The 18,773-nt window shown below is 43.8% G+C and overlaps 1 protein-coding gene across 7 annotated transcripts in view; it reads left to right on the top strand.

The window, feature by feature from the left end:
- Positions 1-18,773, top strand: part of ky (kyphoscoliosis peptidase) — a 337,538-nt gene that overhangs the window by 137,694 nt on the left and 181,071 nt on the right. For 3 of the 7 annotated variants that reach the window (XM_078203010.1, XM_078203032.1, XM_078203038.1), the window contains one exon: positions 855-893. The exons of the other annotated variants lie outside the window; for them this stretch is intronic. In XM_078203010.1, the coding sequence (XP_078059136.1) occupies positions 855-893 (39 nt within the window). Of the gene's footprint in view, positions 1-854; positions 894-18,773 lie in introns of those variants that run through there. 7 annotated transcript variants of the gene reach the window in all.

Genomic DNA, 18,773 nt, shown 5'->3' on the forward strand with positions numbered 1-18,773 from the left:
CGGATCATCGACACAGATGCCATCATCTCACGTGAGAACACCATCCACCAGGTACATGGTACATACTCTTGCAACTCGGCCAACGTTGTCTACCTGATACGCTGCAAGAAAGGATGTCCCGAGGCATGGTACATTGGGGAAACTATGCAGACGCTGCGACAACGGATGAATGAACACCGCTCGACAATCACCAGGCAAGACTGTTCTCTTCCTGTTGGGGAACACTTCAGCGGTCACGGGCATTCGGCCTCTGATATTCGGGTAAGCGTTCTCCAAGGCGGCCTTCGCGACACATGACAGTGCAGAGTCGCTGAGCAGAAACTGATAGCCAAGTTCCTCACACACAAGGACGGCCTCAACCGGGATATTGGGTTCATGTCACACTATCTGTAACCCCCACAGTTGCGTGGACCTGCAGAGTTTCACTGGCTGTCTTGTCTGGAGACAATACACATCTTTTTAGCCTGTCTTGATGCTCTCTCCACTCCCATTGTTTTGTTTCTTAAAGACTGGATTAGTTGTAAGTATTCGCATTCCAACCATTATTCATGTAAATTAAGTCTGTGTCTTTATAAGTTCTGTTTGTGAACAGAATTCCCACTCACCTGAAGAAGGGGCTTAGAGCCTCGAAAGCTTGTGTGGCTTTTGCTACCAAATAAACCTGTTGGACTTTAACCTGGTGTTGTCAAACTTCTTACTAATGTTACTTCAGTCAGAGATCATATTTGAACTGTATTGAAACAGATGTGAACAGATATTTTATTGTGTTCATACGAAATACTAATTTCTGTTAGTTAAAGGGTTAGATTTAATTCACCAATTAAATAACAGAAAATGTTCCAAACATTTTACAGGAAAACAGCAGGAAGAAAGAGATGATGTGAGCTTGGCAGGTAAGAGAAATCCCCAATGTTTCCATGTAAAGTACATCGATTATATAAAGAGCAATTTTAGGAGGGAGTTGGACAGGTTGAAAAGCAATTGAGTTTCTGGCCTTCAGCCTGAGGGATAATTAAGTTTTGAATAAACTCACTAAATATTTACTTGCCATTTGTTGGATTGCCATTCCTGTGTTGCTGCACTTGGTCAGCAGAATAATACATTTTGTTTTGATCATGATGTTGTGTAATGGCTTAACATGGCTATTCATAATTCATTTCTGGGAAAAGAATAATCTTCCCGTCCTTAATTGTCCTCGAGAAGGTGGTGGTAAGTCATCACCTTAACTGCTGTATGTGGTGTATATAACCTCCAGTGCTGTTTTGGAGTGAGTTTCAGGATTTTGACCCAGCAACAGTGAAGGGACAGCGATATAGTTCCAAGTCAAAATGGTGACTGACTGGGAGGGGAACTTGCAGGTGGTGGTGTTCACATGCACCTGCTGCCCTGTTCTTCAAAATGGTGGAGTTTGCGGGTTTGGAAGGAGCCTTGGCGAATTGATGCGGTGCATATCGTAGATGGTACATATTGCTGCTACTGTGCATCAGTGGTGGAGGACTGAATGTTGAAGTTGGTGGCTGGTTTTCCTATCAGATGGGCTGTTTTGTCCTGAATGGTGTCAAGCTTCTTGAGTGTTGCGGGAGTTACACTCATCCAGGCAAGTGGAGAGTATGCCATCACAACACTTATGCCATGTAGATGGTGGACAAACTTTGGGGAGTCAGGAGGTGTGATGACTTCAGCCTGGCTAATGAGGTTGGCTTGCTAGAGTATGGACCCCTATGTTAATTTGAGTTAGTTTATTTGTTTGGTATTCAAAAGAGCTACCTGGTGAGTCTTAATTGATGGTTAAATCAGGGAGCCTCATGCTCCCTATTTAAAGTAGGTGTGTCAGACTCCCAGCCCGCATTCAGCAGGGAGCAACCAGATGTGTGGTGTAAATAAAATAACTTGGTGGCGGGACTTTTGCCTCTGAGTTATTACAGGAGTTGGCTTATTCTCTGCAGAATTCCCAGTCTCTTACCATCTTTTGCAACCATAGTATTTATATGGCTGACTTTAATTTACATATAGATTGGACAAACCAAACTGGAGCTATGAAGGTATGAGGCACAATGATAGACTGGGGAACTTTGAATATGAACCATTGCCTATCCACTGTCAACCTTTATAGTAAAGAATGTGAAGATTCAATGGGCCAATTGGCCTCCTTCTGCACTGCAGGGATTCTATGGATTCTATGAACCTGTCGTCAGCCCCTTTAGTAAAGAATGTGCAGACTTGAAACGCTGAATGGCCTCCTTCTGCACTGCAGGGATTCTATAAACACGCGCATGAATTGCAACAATTATTCATTTCTGTCTACAAAAATAAAAGAGGAAAGGTACCATGTAGTCTGCTTGGCCCTTCTAGCCTGCTCCACCATTCAATAAATGGGGCCTCAACTCTACATTCCTGACAAACCTGGTAACCTTCAACTCATTTGATAGTCAACAATCTATTTACCTCAGCCTTAAATATTTAATGATTCTGTCTCCACCACTCTCTGGAGAAGATTCATGAATCAGAGAAAAGAGTCCCTCCACATCTCTGTTTTAAATAAAGGGTGATCCTCAGTGATCCATAATTTTAGACCTTTCCGTAAGAAGAAACATCCTTTCAGCATGCACCCTTTCAAGTATCCTCAGGATCTTATATTTCAAAAAGTTCACCTCTCATTTTTCTCAATTCCAATGGATACAGACCCATCCTGTCCAACCTTTCCTCATAAGATAACCCCTTCATTCCAGGAGTCTTTGATGTTCATTTTGTTCTGCCCAATCTTTTGCCCTGCCATTCACCTTTGTGAAACTATACACTTCAGGTTTTACTTTGAGCCCTTCAAGCCTGCTCCACCATTTAATATGATCATGGCTGATCCACTATCTAAACACTATACTCTCCTTCTCTTCCCATACACCTTGATGCTTTCAGAGTCCATACTTGGCCTCTACAACCTTCTGTGGTAGAAAATTCCACAGGTTCACCACCCTTCTCATCTCAGTGGTGAATGGTCTACCCTGTATCCTGAGACTGGGACCCTTTTGTCTAGACCCCCCACCCCAGCAACCCTGCATCCAGTCTGTTCAGCCCTGTCAAAATTTTACATTCAGGGTGTGGCCATACTTTGTGTACATGAGAGCAGATGTGAAACTTGCACCTACCCAAGATCACATTGTTAACGTGATATTATGCTTGGTTGCCATTTAACGGCCATCCAGCATGAAACGCACTCTGTGAAAGGCTGAGTGCTGCCAGGGACAGTGGGAGGAGGACGGGCACCAAGAAAAGGAAGATTGAGGGCTGGGGCTCCCAATGTGTTCCTTCAGGGGGACAGCTGCTTTAGAGTTGTCTCATAGACCTACTAACCATGTCACATACAGACCTTTGTCCCCAGACACTTGTGGTAATTTTATTACAGCCCCAACCCCCAACCACTCACTCAACATGTCTAAGTCACCTTGAAGCCTCATTACATCCTTCGCACCACTCACTTTCTCAACAAGTTTTGTGCCATCGGCAAACTTGGAAATATTACATTTGGTTCCCTCAGCCAAACCATTTATGAATATCCAGGATCTAAACACTGATCCTGGGGAACTCTATTAGTCACTGCTTGCCACTTCAAAAAGAAACATTTATTCCTTCTGTTTCCTGTCTACTAACCAATTCTTAATCCATGCCAATATATTACCTCAATTCCATGTGAACAAAGAACAAAGAACAATACAGCACAGGAACAGGCCCTTCGGCCCTCCAAGCCTGTGCCGCTCATGTGCCCAACTAGACCATTTGTTTGAATCCCTCTATTCCGAGTCTGTTCATGTGGCTATCGAGATAAGTGCTTTAATTTTGCACACTCCATGCCAATATATTATCCCCAATCCCATGTATTTTAATTTTACGCACTAACGTTTTATGATAAAATCTCACATTAGCTTTATGAAAATGCAAATACACCACATCCACTGGTTCTCCCTTATCTATTCTGCTAATTATATCCTCAAAAACCTGTCAAATATGATTTCTCTTTCATAAATCCATTTTGACTTTGTCTAATCCTGTTGATATTTTCTAAGTATCCCATTATTGCATCCTTTATAATAGACTCTAGCATTTTCCCGACTACTGATGTTAGTCAGACCTGTCTGTAATTCCCACTTTTCTCCCTCCCTCTTTTAAATAGTGGGGTTATATTTTCCACCCTCCAATCTGCTGGCACTATTCCAGAATCATATACATTGTTTTCCATGGCCACCCCCTTTAGTATGCTGGGATGTAGGTTATCAGGCCTTTATCTGCTTTCAGTACCATTAATTTTTCCAACAACTTTTAAAAATTGATATTAGTTTCTTTCAATTCCTTCTTCTCACTAGATCCTTGCTTCCCGAGCATTGAAGCATTCAACATAAAACTTTGAGCCATTGTCCTTACAAAATATCTACACTAGAAGCATTAAATCTGATCTTTGTCAGTGCTAAATTCTTCGAAGTTTGATGCCATACTGGATAGTACATCTCATGGAGAATTCAAAAGAGCTAACTACATCTCACACCCCATTTGGATGATACTTTTCTTTCAAGCTCTGTTGGCCAGAATCTTTTTCGTGCTCACTTGGATCACATGACATGCCCTGTGTCAGGATGCATCTTACTCACTGAGACAGTACTGATTTGGGAAGAAGATAGCAAAGACCATAATCAGTAAGTTATACCGATTTGGACTGTGGGAGGAAACCAGAGCACCCGGAGAAAACCCATGCAGACTCACGGAGAATGTGCAAATTCCCCACAGACAGTCACCCAAGGCTGGAATTGAACCTGGGCCTCTGGCACTGTGAGGAAGTAGCACAGAATGAAGGATTGGTGTTTAACTGTCTGAAAGTGCACGATCACAGAATCTTTCCAGTGCAAAATGAGGCCATTCGGTCTATTGCATCTTCACTGGCTCTCCGAAACAACATTCTACCCAATCCCATTCCCCTTCCTTATCCCTGTAACCTTACACATTCTCTATTTTCAGATAGTAATCCAATTCCAATTGAATACCTCTCTTTTACCACCCTTTTATTATTTGCATTTGGAGATCTTGTGGCACAGTGCTGGCATAGATGATTTGGAGTTAGGGACCAAGTGTAGTGTGTCAAAATTCGCAGATGACACTAAGATGAGTGGCAGAGCAAAGTGTGCAGAGGATGCTGAAAGTCTGCAAAGGGATATAGATAGTCTAAGTACTGAGAGGGGATATATCCGAGGGTTAGGCCACTGAGTCTATATGGGTAGAACTGAGAAATAAGAAGGGGGAAATCACTTTGATAGGGTTGTACTATAGGCCCCAAATAGTCGACGGGATATTGAGGAGCAAATCTGTAAGGAGATTACAGATAACTCCAAGAGAAGTAGGGTAATAATAGTAGGGGATTTTAACTTTCCCAACATTGACTGGGACAGCCATACTATTAGAGAATTGGATGGAGAGAAATTTGAAGAGTGTGCTCAGAGGAATTTCTCATTCAGTATGTGGATGGCCCGACTAGAGAGGGGGCAAAACTTGACCTCCTCTTGGGAAATAAGGAAGGGCAGGTGACAGAAGTGTTAGTGAGGGATCACTTTGGGACCATAACTCCATTAGTTTTAAGATAGCTATGGAGAATGATAGGTCTGGCCCAAAAGTTAAAATGCTAAATTGGGGCAAGGTCAATTTTGATGGTATCAAAAGTTAACTGGGGGAGTCTGTGGGAAGGCAAAGGACATCTGGTAAGTGGGAGGCTTTCAAAAGTGTGTTAACCAGGGTTCAGGGGTAAACAATTCCTCTTAGAGTGAAGGGCAAGGCTGGCAGTAGCAAGGCTGGCAAATCTCACCCTGGATGACTTGGGATATTGAGGCCCTGGTCAAGAAGAAGAAGGAGGCACATGACATGCATAGGCAGCTGGGATCAAGTGAATCCCTTGAAGAGTACAGGGGGTGTAGGAGTAGAGTTAAGAGAGAAATCAAGAGGGCAAAAAGGGGACACAAGATTGTTTTGGCAGATAAAGCAAAGGAGAATCCAAAGAGCTTCTACAAATACATAAAGGGCAAAAGAGTAACAAGGGAGAGAGTAGGGCCTCTTAAGGATCAACAAGATCATCTATGTGCAGATCCACAAGAGACAGGTGAGATCCTAAATGAACATTTCTCATCGGTACTTACTGTTGAGAAAAGCATGGATGTTAGAGAACTTGGGAAAATAAATAGTGATGTCTTGAGGAGTGTACATATTACAGAGAAAGAGGTGCTGAAAGTCTTAAAGCGAATCAAGGTACATAAATCTCCGGGACCTGATGAAGTGTATCCCAGGACATTGTGGGAGGCTAGGGAGGACATTATGGGTCCCCGAGCAGAGATATTTGAATCATCGATAGTCACGGGTGAGGTGCCTGAAGATTGGAGAGTGGCAAATATTGTGCCTTTGTTTAAAAAGGGCTGCAGGGAACAGCCTGGGAACAACAGGCCAGTGAGCCTCACATCTGTGGTGGGTAAGTTCTTGGAAGGTATTTTGAGAGACAGGATCTACAGGCATTTAAAGACGCAAGGACTGATTATGGACAGTCAGCATAGCATGGCTTTGTGAGTGGAAAATCATGTCTCACAAATTTGATTGAGTTTTTTGAAGGGGTAACCAAGAAGGTAGATGAGGGCAGTGCAGTTGATGTTGTCTACATGGACTTTAGCAAGGTCTTTGACAAGGATGGTAGGTTGTTGCATAAGGTTAAATCTCACAGGATCCAGGGTGAAGTATCTAAATGGATACAAAATTGGCTTCTGGACAGAAGCCAGAGGGTGGTTGTAGAGGGTTGTTTTTCAAACTGGAGACCTGTGACCAGTGGTGTGCCTCAGGGATCAGTGCTGGGTCCACTGTTATTTGTCATTTATATTAATGATTTGGATGAGAATATAGGAGGCATGGTTAGTAAGTTTGCAGATGACACCAAGATTGATGGCGTAATGGATAATGAAGAAAGTTATCTCCGATTGCAATGGGATCTTGATCAATTGGGCCAGTGGGCTGACGACTGGCAGATGGAGTTTAATTTAGATAAATGCGAGGTGATGCATTTTGATAGTTTGAATCAGGGCAGGACTTAGTTAATGGTAGGGCATTGGGGAGAGTTACAGAACAAAGAGATCTAGGGATACATGTTCATAGCTCCTTGAAAATGGAGTCACAGGTGGACAGAGTGGCGGAGAAGGCATTCAGCATGCTTGGTTTCATTGGTCAGAACATTGAATACAGGAGTTGGGACGTCTTGCTGAAGTTGTACAAGACATTGGTAAGGCCACACTTGGAGTACTGTGTACAGTTCTGGTCACCCTATTATAGAAAGGACATTATTAAACTAGAAAGAAGGCAGAAAAGTTTTACTAGGATGCTACCGGGACTTGATGGTTTGAGTTATAAGGAGGGGCTGGATAGACTGGGACTTCTTTCTCAGGAGCCTTGAAGGTGATGTTATAGACGTCTATAAAATAATGAGGGGCAGAGATCAGTTCGATAGTCAATATTTTTTCCCAAAGGTACGGGAGTCTAAAACTAGAGGGCATAGGTTTAACGTGAGAGGGGAGAGATACAAAAGTGTCCAGAGGGGCAATTTTTTCACACAGAGGGTGGAGTGTCTGGAATAAGCTGCCAGAGGTAATATAGAGGCGGGTACAATTTTGTCCTTTAAAAAGCATTTAGACAGTTACATGGGTAAGGTGGGTATAGAGGGATATGGGCCAAATGCAGGCAATTGGGATTAGCTTAGGGGTTTAAAAAAAAAGGTGGCATGGACAAGTTGGGCCGAAGGGCTTGTTTCCATGCTGTAAACCTCCATGACTCTAAGTGAGTGGGCGAGGGTCTGGCAGATGGAGTACAATGTTGATAAATGTGAGGTTATCCATTTTGGTGGGAATAACAGGAAAATTGACTATTATTTAAATAGTAAAAAATTGCAGCATGCTGCTGTGCAGAGGGACCTGGGTGTCCTTGTGCAGGAATCTCAAGGAGTTGATTTGCAGGTGCAGCAGGTAATTAAGAAGGCAAATGGAATTTTGTCCTTCATTGCTGGAGGGATGGAGTTTAAAAACAGCGAGGTTATGTTGCAGCTGTAGAAGGTGCTGGTGAGGCCACATCTGGATACAGTGTACAGTTTTGGTCTCCTTACTTGAGAAAGGATATACTGGCACTGGAGGAGGTGCAGAGGAGATTCACTAGGTTGATTCCGGAGTTGAGAGGGTTGGCTTATGAGGAGAGAATGAGTAGACTGAGGCTATACTCACTGGAATTCAGAAGAATGAGGGGAGATCTTATAGAAACATATAAGATTATGAAGGGAATAGATAAGATAGAAGCAAGGAAGTTGTTTCCACTGGCAGGTGAAACTAGAACTGGGGGGCATGGCCTCAAAATAAGGGGAAGCAGTTTCGGACTGAGTTGAGGAGAAACTACTTCACACAAAGGGTTGTGAATCTGTGGAATTCCCTGCCCAGTGAAGCAGTTGAGGCTACCTCATTGAATGTTTTTAAGGCAAAGATAAATAAATTTTTGAACAGTAAAGGAATTAACGGTTATAGAACATAGAACATAGAACAGTACAGCACAGAACAGGCCCTTCGGCCCACGATGTTGTGCCGAGCTGTTATGGTGAGAGGGCGGGTAAGTGGAGCTGAGGCCACAAAAAGATCAGCTATGATCTTTTGAATGGCGGAGCAGGCTTCTAGTTCTTATGTTCTTATTATTATATTCGTCCCTAACACTGGACCAGAAGTTTTGGATTCGAGTCCAATGCCAGGATTTGTTGACCTCAGAAGGAGTGTTCAACATGATTCAATGGGCTGGCAATCAGCTCGGAAATCCTTTCACCACTTTCCCCACTATTCCCCAAATGGTGAATAAACAGAATAGGTGTAAAGGTACATGAGAGAGATTATTTATATGCAGTATGGTGGCCCAGTGGTTAGCACTGCTTCCTCACAGTGCCAGAGACCCAGGTTCAATTCCAGCCTTGGGTGACTGTCTTTGTGGAGTTTGCACATTCTCCTCGTGTCTGCGTGGGTTTCCTCCGGGTGCTCCGGTTTCCTCCCACAGTCCAAAGATGTGCGGGTTAGGTTGATTGGCCAGGTTAAAAATTGCCCCTTAGAGTCCTGGGATGCGTAGGTTAGCGGGATTAGCGGGTAAATATGTGGGGGTAGGGCCTGGGTGGGATTGTGGTCGGTGCAGACTCGATGGGCCGAATGGCCTCCTTCTGCACTGTAGGGTCTCTATGATTCTATGATTCTATGACTGTGGGGAGTTTGCACATTCTCCCTGAGTCTGCGTGGGTTTTCTCCGGGTGCTCCAGTTTCCTCCCACAATCCAAAGATGTGCAGCTTAGGTGGATTGGTCATGCCAAATTGCTCCTTAGTGTCCAAAGTGTAGGTTGGGGGATTTGTGGGTAAATAAGCAGGGTTATGGTGATGGGGTCTGGATGGATTGTTGTCTGTGTAGTCTCGATGGGCCAAATGACCTCCTTCTGCACTGTAGGGATTCGATGCTTTTGGAAGGCCTTGGGGTTCCCTTTGATGTTAGCTGCCAGTTTTTCATGCTCTCTCCTTGCTTCGTTTATTAGTTTTTTCACTTCTCCCCAGTACTTCTAAATTCAGCCTGATTCTCCATTGTATTTTCCTGCTGACATCTTCATATCCGCACTTCTTTCTTTTCATCTTTACCTCTTTTGCTGTCATCATCCAGAATGCCTGTTTGTGCTGTAGTTTTTCTATGTTTCTATGTAGGTCTAGAAGGTAGGGATGTGTTCAGCACAACTTGTGGGCCAAAGGGCCTGTTTGTGCTGTAGTTTTTCTATGTTTCTATGTTTCTAATGTTATAGATTTATTTGTCCTACCTTTCCCTCTCAAGGGAATGTGACTTAGAGATAGTTTTGCAGGAAATGTTGAAGGTGGTCCATTGTTCAGCCATTGCTTTTTCTGCCAACATTTGATTCCAACTCACTTGACTCAAGAACATCCTTATCCCATCGAAGTAGGCATTACCATTGCTCCAGATTGTTCCTTGTCCTTTTCCATGGCCAACCCAAACCTTAAGTTACAACGGTCACTGTCCTCCAAATACTCTTCCACTGATATTTGATTTATTTGAGCCAAGTCATTCTCAGAACCAGGTCCAATAGGGCCTGCCCACTCATTGGACCAGAAACATACTGCTGCAGAAAATGATCTACATCATGGTGGCACAGTGGTTAGCACTGCTGATTCACAGCACCAGGGATCTAGATTTTATTCCAGCCTTGGGTGACCATCTGTGTGGAGTTTGCACGTTCTCCCCGTGTCTAAGTGGGTTTCCTCCAGGTGCTCCAGTTTCCTCCCACAGTGCAAAAGATGTGCAGGTTAAGTGGATTGACCATGCTAAATTGCTCCTTAATGTCCAAATATGTGTAGGTTAGATGGGTTAGCCATGGTAAATGTATGAGGTTACAGGGATAGGGTGGGCAGAGGGCCTGGGTAAAATACTTTGTCAGAGAGTCAGTGCAGAATTGTTGGGCTAAATACTTCCTTCTGCACTGTGGGGATTCTATGAACACACTCAAGACCCCTCGCCCTCCTTTGCACAATTCCTATCCCCATCTATATTTGCATAATTGAAGTCCTATTTCTGTATAATTTATGAACTTCTCTGTAATTTCTTTGCAAATGTGTTTCTCTACAATCACTTCCAATGATCGGTGTAGTATATAGACCACTTTTTCATTCCTTACTTCCAGCCAGACAAATTCTGTCCCCTCTGAAATATCCTTTCTCCTCAGTACTCTGCAGGACTCTGTTACATATTGCAGTCAACTGTCCATAGTCATAGTTTTGGTCAGTAAAGGAGGGCAGGTGAACAGACAACAGATATACATATAGTATATGGTGTGCAAAGTCAGGCATGCAGTTTTAATATAAAAGAAAAATATTGCAGAATCTGAAACAAAAACAAAGTACTGGAAATTCTCAGCAAATCTGCAGCATCTGAGGAGAGAATAGAGCCAGCATTTTGAGTCTGGATGACCCTTGTCCAGGGACATCCAAACTCAAAACATTGGCTCTATTCTCTCTCCACAAATGCAGTCAGACCTGCTGGGATTTTCCAGCATTTTCTGTTTTTGATGCAGTTTTAGTCGCCTTGTTGAAACCACACATCAAGGGCTGACTAATCCTGAAATACACTGGCTAAAGAGGTTCAGAATGCTTCCGTCAACCTGCAATGCTTTGGGCTGGAAGGGGGTGAAACTGATATTTATCAATGGTGTGAAGGGGACTCATGGAAATCAGAAACCCCTATTGCTCAACATCCAGTTTTGATGTCACAAGTGGTTGGAGATTGAGATAAGCAGGGTAGAGTTCACTCCATTCAACAACTCACACATTTGTCCAAATACAAAAAGAGAAATTAATATTTATTTAAAGGTCTTTAGATACTCAGCAAAATCAGAAAAGGAAATAAACATCTAGCTCTTCTTTGAACTTTACACATAATATATCCCCATTTAAACCCAGACAACTAATCGATTTCCCAAGGAAAATTTAACACAGAGTATCCAACAGCAACAGTCTTTCAGGAGGGCAAGGCAGAGTAAGGTCAAAATACAGACAAAAGGTTAGGTTACCAGATTGGGTTCTCAAACAGGCCAAAGTTCAATCCACACCAGAGTTTTCACAACACCAAGTCAACAACAAATTCTTCACTCTCCCTTTTTATATTTAACAAAATAACTTCCCCCTTAGCAGGCCTCAGTGCTCTACTTATATAGTCTAGCAAGGCTATGTAGCAGATCTTCATTGATTCCTGTTGGGGGTTTTCCATCAGTCTGCCATGTGAATTCCAGGTTGACTTCCTGTGGCCATCTTGGTCAGGGGAAACTGGAAAATATTATAGAAAAGTATTGCCCTTCCAGCACACAGCCCCTGGTGACACTACACAATCTTATTTTCCATTGAAGTCATTGGTAATGAAAATTAGATATAATATAGAATGAATCTATTTCACATTACTGAAAACAAGGAGTTTCATTATCAGAGATGTTTTTCTCTTTAAGTATGCACGCAAACTATTTGAAATGTTGTTTTCTCAGCATTGTTGCAAACAGTTTCCTAATTAGAGTTATTATCAAAACATTTTGCAGTTAAATTACCAAATAAAACACGAACATTGACCTTTGAACAGCCAGGTAAGAAAAGTTCGAGCAATTCAACTATCCCACTCATACTTTGTAAAATCTGACTGCGACATTGTTAAAATGTTGTCTATTAATGAGAGTGAGTTTTCAGCTAATCACAATGCATTTTGGAATTCAGTTCAGAATTAGACACATCCATTCATAGTGGGTGTGGTGGACTTCAGTTGCGCCTTTGTCCTGCCTGGACCACCGTTGTGTGTTTGTCATGCCTGGACACAACCCCTGCCGGCTCCTTCCCTTGTCACCTAGTATAAAGGTGGCTGTTTCCTCCCCCTTGTTCAGTTCGGGTCGGTTATCTGTTGGGATGTGCTCCTAGTTCTGTAATGAATAAAAGCCAACAGTTGTATTGGCACACAAGTAGTCTTTTGCCTAATTGATAGCGCATCAGTGGGTTTCATCAACTTTCACTTTATACGTACGTCCATCCTTGAGTAGCTCTTTGATGCTATATATTTTAAGTTTGTCGAGCAGATCTTTCTAGAATGCTTCCATGGAAGTGGATTATATCAATAACTCAATAGTCTGTTTTTGAAAAAGTATGTACCCGTTTCTCTGCATCCATTGACAAAGTGGTCTATGGATTCTCTAGGCTGTTGTTAAAATTAAATGAACTCTAGTGGATAAATATGAAAGCTTAACTTTATTCTGAACCAGCCTTCCAATGTAATTTACATCTTTTGGGAATCTTTTAGCTCTTTAACTGTTAAACCTGATGTGTTCACCCTGTGTAGACCCTCATTTCTAATTGCTAAGTGAATTTTAATGACTTGCTTATCTTGTTCAAATTCACCTGAATCAAGAAACCATGACTCTTCACGTTGTTTAAACATTTTGAATTTGGATAGTAGGTCAGCTGCATCCCAATTCACACGAGGGAAATTTGTGGACATTCTGACAATATTCCTTTGACCTTTCTTCTCTGGTTGTACCTGGGATGAGTGTGCTTTTCCCAAGTTCCGTCCATTATAATTGTAATCTTCTCAGGCCTGATTTTTATGATTTTGTTTTGTTCAGCTGCTCCTCACGCACTATCGATCTGACCCAAAGTCTGGTCATTTGCCTTTCCTAACTGAGCTAACTGTTTCTGTTACCACTTTGTCCCATTCACTAAACTGACTAAACAAATGCTGCAGGCTCAACACAAAGGATCCATCCATTTATCAGCTTTTTATTTGACCACTATCCTGACACTGTATCTTGAAAGCTTTGCTGTGCATTCGACACACTCTGTTCTCAATATGCTCAGATGCTTCAACTCTGTTGTGGCCTTACCAAAACATTAAGGTTCATCTCATGCTATGTAGCATGATCCAAGACTGCTCACCATGTCCTCCTACCTGTACTTAATCTTGTTATGATGTGGAGATGCTGGCGTTGGACTGGGGTAAACACAGTAAGAAGTTTAACAACACCAGGTTAAAGTTGGACTTTAACCTGGTGTTGTTAAGCTTCTTACTTAATCTTGTTGCCAGGCTGGCTACCTTGTCTTTTGAAAGGAACCACCGCTGCACACCATGCTTTAAGAATGATCCATAGACACCAATCACTCATAAGGGATTGTGCAAACATGCTGGGCATTCATTTATTGAGACTTGGCACATGGGAACATTTATACAGAGGCATAAAACATGAGGACGTAAGAGTTGCAGATCTATGTGTGCATGCTCTGCTGAAAGCTAAGTGAAATTAAAATATGATTTCATGACAACACTTTGTGTGAATACATGCTGCGATCCCTTAAAACCATATTACTACAGTCATAGAAAATCTCAGAAACTCAAGTTATTCGTGTACAGTGAATATGGTCGCACTGCACTGCGGTGACTGGGTGACCTTCAGGGCTCTAGAGTCTCCACTGCTCTAGAATCTCTTGGCCCTAGCTCTCATAAGCATCAAGATTGGTTTGATGAAAGAACTGAAATGATGCAGAAACTACTGGAGGGGCAGCATTTCCCAGGAGATGGCGTAGTGGTTATATCATTGGTGACTATGAAACCATCATCGATTATTGTATAAAACTCAATTGGTTCAGTAGTATTTTCATAGGAAATCTGTCATCCTTACCAGGTGTAGCCTACATAAGACACACACAACAGTTTTGTGGTGAATGGTATCAAAGGTTATGGAGAAAAAGCAGGATTAGGCTATTGAGTTGGATGATCAGCCATGATCGTAATGAACGGCGGAGCAGGCTCAAAGGGCCACTTGGCCTCCTCCTGCTTCTATCTTCCATGTTTCTATGTTTCTTCTATGTTGACTCTTAATCAATGTGGTGATAGACAGCATGGTTTTGTGAACGGGAGGTCGCACTAACTTGATTGAGTTTTTCGAGGAAGTGACGAAGATGATAGATGAGGGAAAGGCGGTGGATGTATACATGAACTTCAGTAAAGCCTTTGACAAGGTACCTCATGGTAGACTCATACTAAAGGTGAAGTCACACGGGATCAGAGGAAAGCTGGCAAGATGGATACAGAACTGGCTTGGCCATAGAAGTGGAGATGCCGGCGTTGGACTGGGGTAAACACAGTAAGAAGTTTAACAACACCAGGTTAAAGTCCAACCTTTAACCTGGTGTTGTTAAACTTCTTACTGTGTTTGGCCATAGAAGCCAGAGGGTAGCAGTAGAGGGGAGCTTCTCTGAATGGAAGGTTGTGACTAGCGGTGTTCCACAGGGATCAGTTCTGGGACCTTTGTTGTTCGTAGTATATATAAATGATTTGGAGGAAAATGTAGTTGGTCTGATTAGTAAGTTCGCAGATGAAACAAAAATTGGTGAAGTTAGGGATAGTGAAGAGGATTGTCAGAGGATACAGCAAGATATAGACTGGTTGGCGACTTGGGCAGAGAAATGGCAGATGGAGTTTAATCCGGACAAGGGTGTGAGATAATGCATTTTCGAAGGTCCAATGCATGTAGGAATTATACAGTAAATGGTAGAACCCTTAGGAGTATTGACAGGCAGAGAGATCTTGGCATAAATGTCCACCAATCACTGAAAGTGGAAACGCAGATGGATAAGGTAGTCAAGAAAGCATGCGGCACGTTTGCCTTTATCGGTCAGGGCATTGAGTATAAAAATTGGCAGATCATGCTGCAGCTGTACAGAACGTTAATTGGGCCTCATTTAGAATATTGTGTACAATTCTGACCGCCACACTACCAGAAGGCTGTGGATGCTTTGAAGAGGGTACAGAAGAGGTTTACCAGGATGTTGCCTGGTCTGGAGGGTATTAGCTATGAGGAGAGGTTGGATAAACTTGGTTAGTTCTCACTGGAATGACAGAGGTTGAGGGGTGACCTGATAGACATTTACAAGATTATGAGTGGCATGGACAGAATGGATAGTCAGGTGCTCTTTCCTAGGGTAGAAAAGTCATGTACTAGGGGACATAGGTTTAAGGTGCGTGGGGAAAAGTTTTGAGGAGATGTGCGAGGCAGGTTTTTTACACAGAGGGTGGTGAATGGCTGGAACGCACTGTCTGGGGAGGTGGTGGGAGCAGGTACAATAGTGGCATTTAAGGGGCAACTAGACGAATACATGAATAGGATGGGAATGGAAGGATATGGACTCCGTAAACGCATATGGTTTTAGTTTAGGCAGGCATCATGATCGGCGCAGACTTGGAGGGCTGAAGGGCCTGTTCCTGTGCTTTATGTTTCTTTGTTCTTTGTACTTTGTGGTTGACTCTGGAGCTCCAGGATTTAGACTCAGTAACAATGAAGGAACGGTGATATAGTTCCAAGTCAGGATGGTATGGGGAGGGGGGATGGTACGGGCTGGGAGGGGAACTTGCAGCTGGTGATAGGGGAGGCGATGGCCTGGTGGTATTATTGCTTGACTATTAATCCAGAAAAGCAGATAATGGGCGGCACGGTAGCACAGTGGTTAGCACTGTTGCTTCACAGCTCCAGGGACCTGCGTTCGAATCCCGGCTCGGTTTGCTGTCTGTGTGGAGTTTGCACATTCTCCCTGTGTCTGCGTGGGTTTCCTCCGGGTGCTCCGGTTTCCTCCCACAGTCCAAAGATGTGCAGGCTGGGTTGATTGGCCATTCTAAATTGCCCCTTAGTGTCCCAGGATGCATAGGTTTAGAGGGGTTAGTGGGTAAACATGTAGGGATATGTGGATAGGGCCTGGGTGGGATTGTGGTTGGTGCAGACATGATGGGCCGAATGGCCTCTTTCTGCACCGTAGGATTCTATGATAATGTTCTGGGGACCCGGGTTCGAATCCCGCCACGGCAGATGGTAGAATTTGAATTCACTAAAAAATATCTGGAATTAAGAGTCTACTGATGACCATGAAACCATTGTCGATTGTTAGAAAAACCCATCTGGTTCACTAATGTCCTTTCGGGAAGGAAATCTGACGTCCTTACCTGGTCTGGCCTATATGTGACTCCAGAGCCACAGCAATGTAGTTGACTCTTAACTGCCCTCTGAAATGGCCTAGCAAGCCACTCAGTTGTAACAATCACTACAAAGTCTCAACAAAGAAATGAAACCGGACAGACCACCTGGCATCGACCGAGGCACAAGAAAAGACAACGGCAAAATAAACAGCCCTGTCAACCCTGCAAAGTCCTCCTTACTAACATCTGGGGCTAGTGCCAAAATTGGGAGAGCTGTCTCACAGACTGGTCAAGCAACAGCCTGACATAGTCACTCTCACGGAATCATATCTTACAGATAACACCCCAGACACCACCATTACCATCCCTGGATACGTCCTGTCCCACCGGCAGGACAGACCCAGCAGAGCTGGTGGCACAGTGGTATACAGTCAGGAGGGAGTTGCCCTGGGATTCCTTAAAATTGACTCCGGACCCCATGAAGTCTCATGGCTTCAGGTTAACCATGGGCAAGGAAATCTCTGACTCGTTACCAAGTACCGTTGTGGCCAAACGGGCCGCCTAAAATGGCGATTTGTAAAGCACTCTGGGACAATTGGGCAAGAACTAAAACGACAGGCTGCAGCCTAAAAGACAGAGATAAACAGGCTGCAACTCAGGTGACTGCATACACAGGATATGGGTCATCTCCAGGACAAGAGACTTTCTGGTCAAACCGGGTTGTTTACCAGACATAGGGGCACCGTAACCCCTTATTTGGGAGGGAGGTGTGTATTCTACGTGCCCCCAGCACCTACAGACATGGTCGTTGGGGACACATCCAGAGATTGGTGTGGCAGCACCCGATTGGACTTTATCAATCAGGGTGATCAAGTCCTGATCGATTGATTGGCAATGGCCAAAAGGGGCACGAAAACCAATGGGGTATAAAGGGTGCTGCGCAACCAAGAATCTCTCTCTCTCTGATCCCACGAATGAGCTACAACAACGGTGACCATCGTCAGCAATGACCAGCACGAGGAGAGCGACCATACCCGAGAAGGAAGGAAGACCAGAGCCAGAGTGCCAGACCAGACCAAAGGACCAGACTACAGTGGTTAGCACTGCTGCTTCACAGCTCCAGGGATTTGGGTTCGATTCCCGGCTTGGGTCACTGTCTGTGTGGAGTTTGCACATTCTCCTCGTGTCTGCGTGGGTTTCCTCCAGGTGCTCCGGTTTCCTCCCACAGTCCAAAGATGTGCGGGTTAGGTTGATTGGCCATGCTAAAATTGCCCTTAGTGTCCTCAGATGCATAGGTTAGAGGGATTAGTGGGTAAATATGTAGGGATTTGGGGGTAGGGCCTGGGTGGGATTGTGGTCAGTGCAGACTCGATGGGCCGAATGGCCTCTTTCCGTACTGTAGGGTTGCTATGGTTGCTATGGTTTGCTACGCAGAGGACTACAGAGACCAGTGCACAGATAAAGGCCAATATCTGCCTGGGTACTTGCCAGCACGCAAAGTTAAGTCAAGGTCTAGTATTGGACTTGAACTTTAGTATTTCTGTAAGATAACTTATTGTTGGTTGGGTGGGTGATTATTGATTGTGTGTTTTAAATAAATATTGTTATACTAACAAGAAGTCTACTCACAATTCTTTGTCCACCGTATAAGGGTTAAAACAGACTGTGCGGCAGGCACAACATCATCCTCCTTCGGCTGATGAATCAGTACTCCTCCATGTCGAATAACACTTGGAGGAAGCACTGAGGGTGGCAAAGGCACAAAATGTACTCTGGATGGGGGATTTCAATGTCCCCCACCAAGAGTGGCTCAGCAGTAGTACTACTGATCGAGCTGATCGGGTCCTAAAGGATATAACTGCTAGACTGGGTCTGCAGCAGGTGTTGAAGGAATCAACAAGAGGAAATAACGTACTTGAACTCATCCTTACCAATCTGTTGGTTGCAGATGTATATCCATGACAGTATCGGTAAGAGTGACCACCGCTCAGTCCTTGTGGAGACGAAGTCCTGCCTTCACATTGAGAATAACCTCCATTGTGTTGTGTGGCACTATCACCGTGCTAAATGGGACAGACTTTGAACCGGTCTAGCAACTCAAGACTGGGCATCCATGACGTGCTGTGGGCCATCAACACCAGCGGAATTGTACTCTAGCACAATCTGCAAGCTGGCATATCCCCCGCTCAAACAATACCATCAAGCCAGGGGAT

This window comes from Mustelus asterias, chromosome 3, assembly GCF_964213995.1.
Source record: "Mustelus asterias chromosome 3, sMusAst1.hap1.1, whole genome shotgun sequence".
Lineage (NCBI taxonomy): Eukaryota > Metazoa > Chordata > Chondrichthyes > Carcharhiniformes > Triakidae > Mustelus > Mustelus asterias.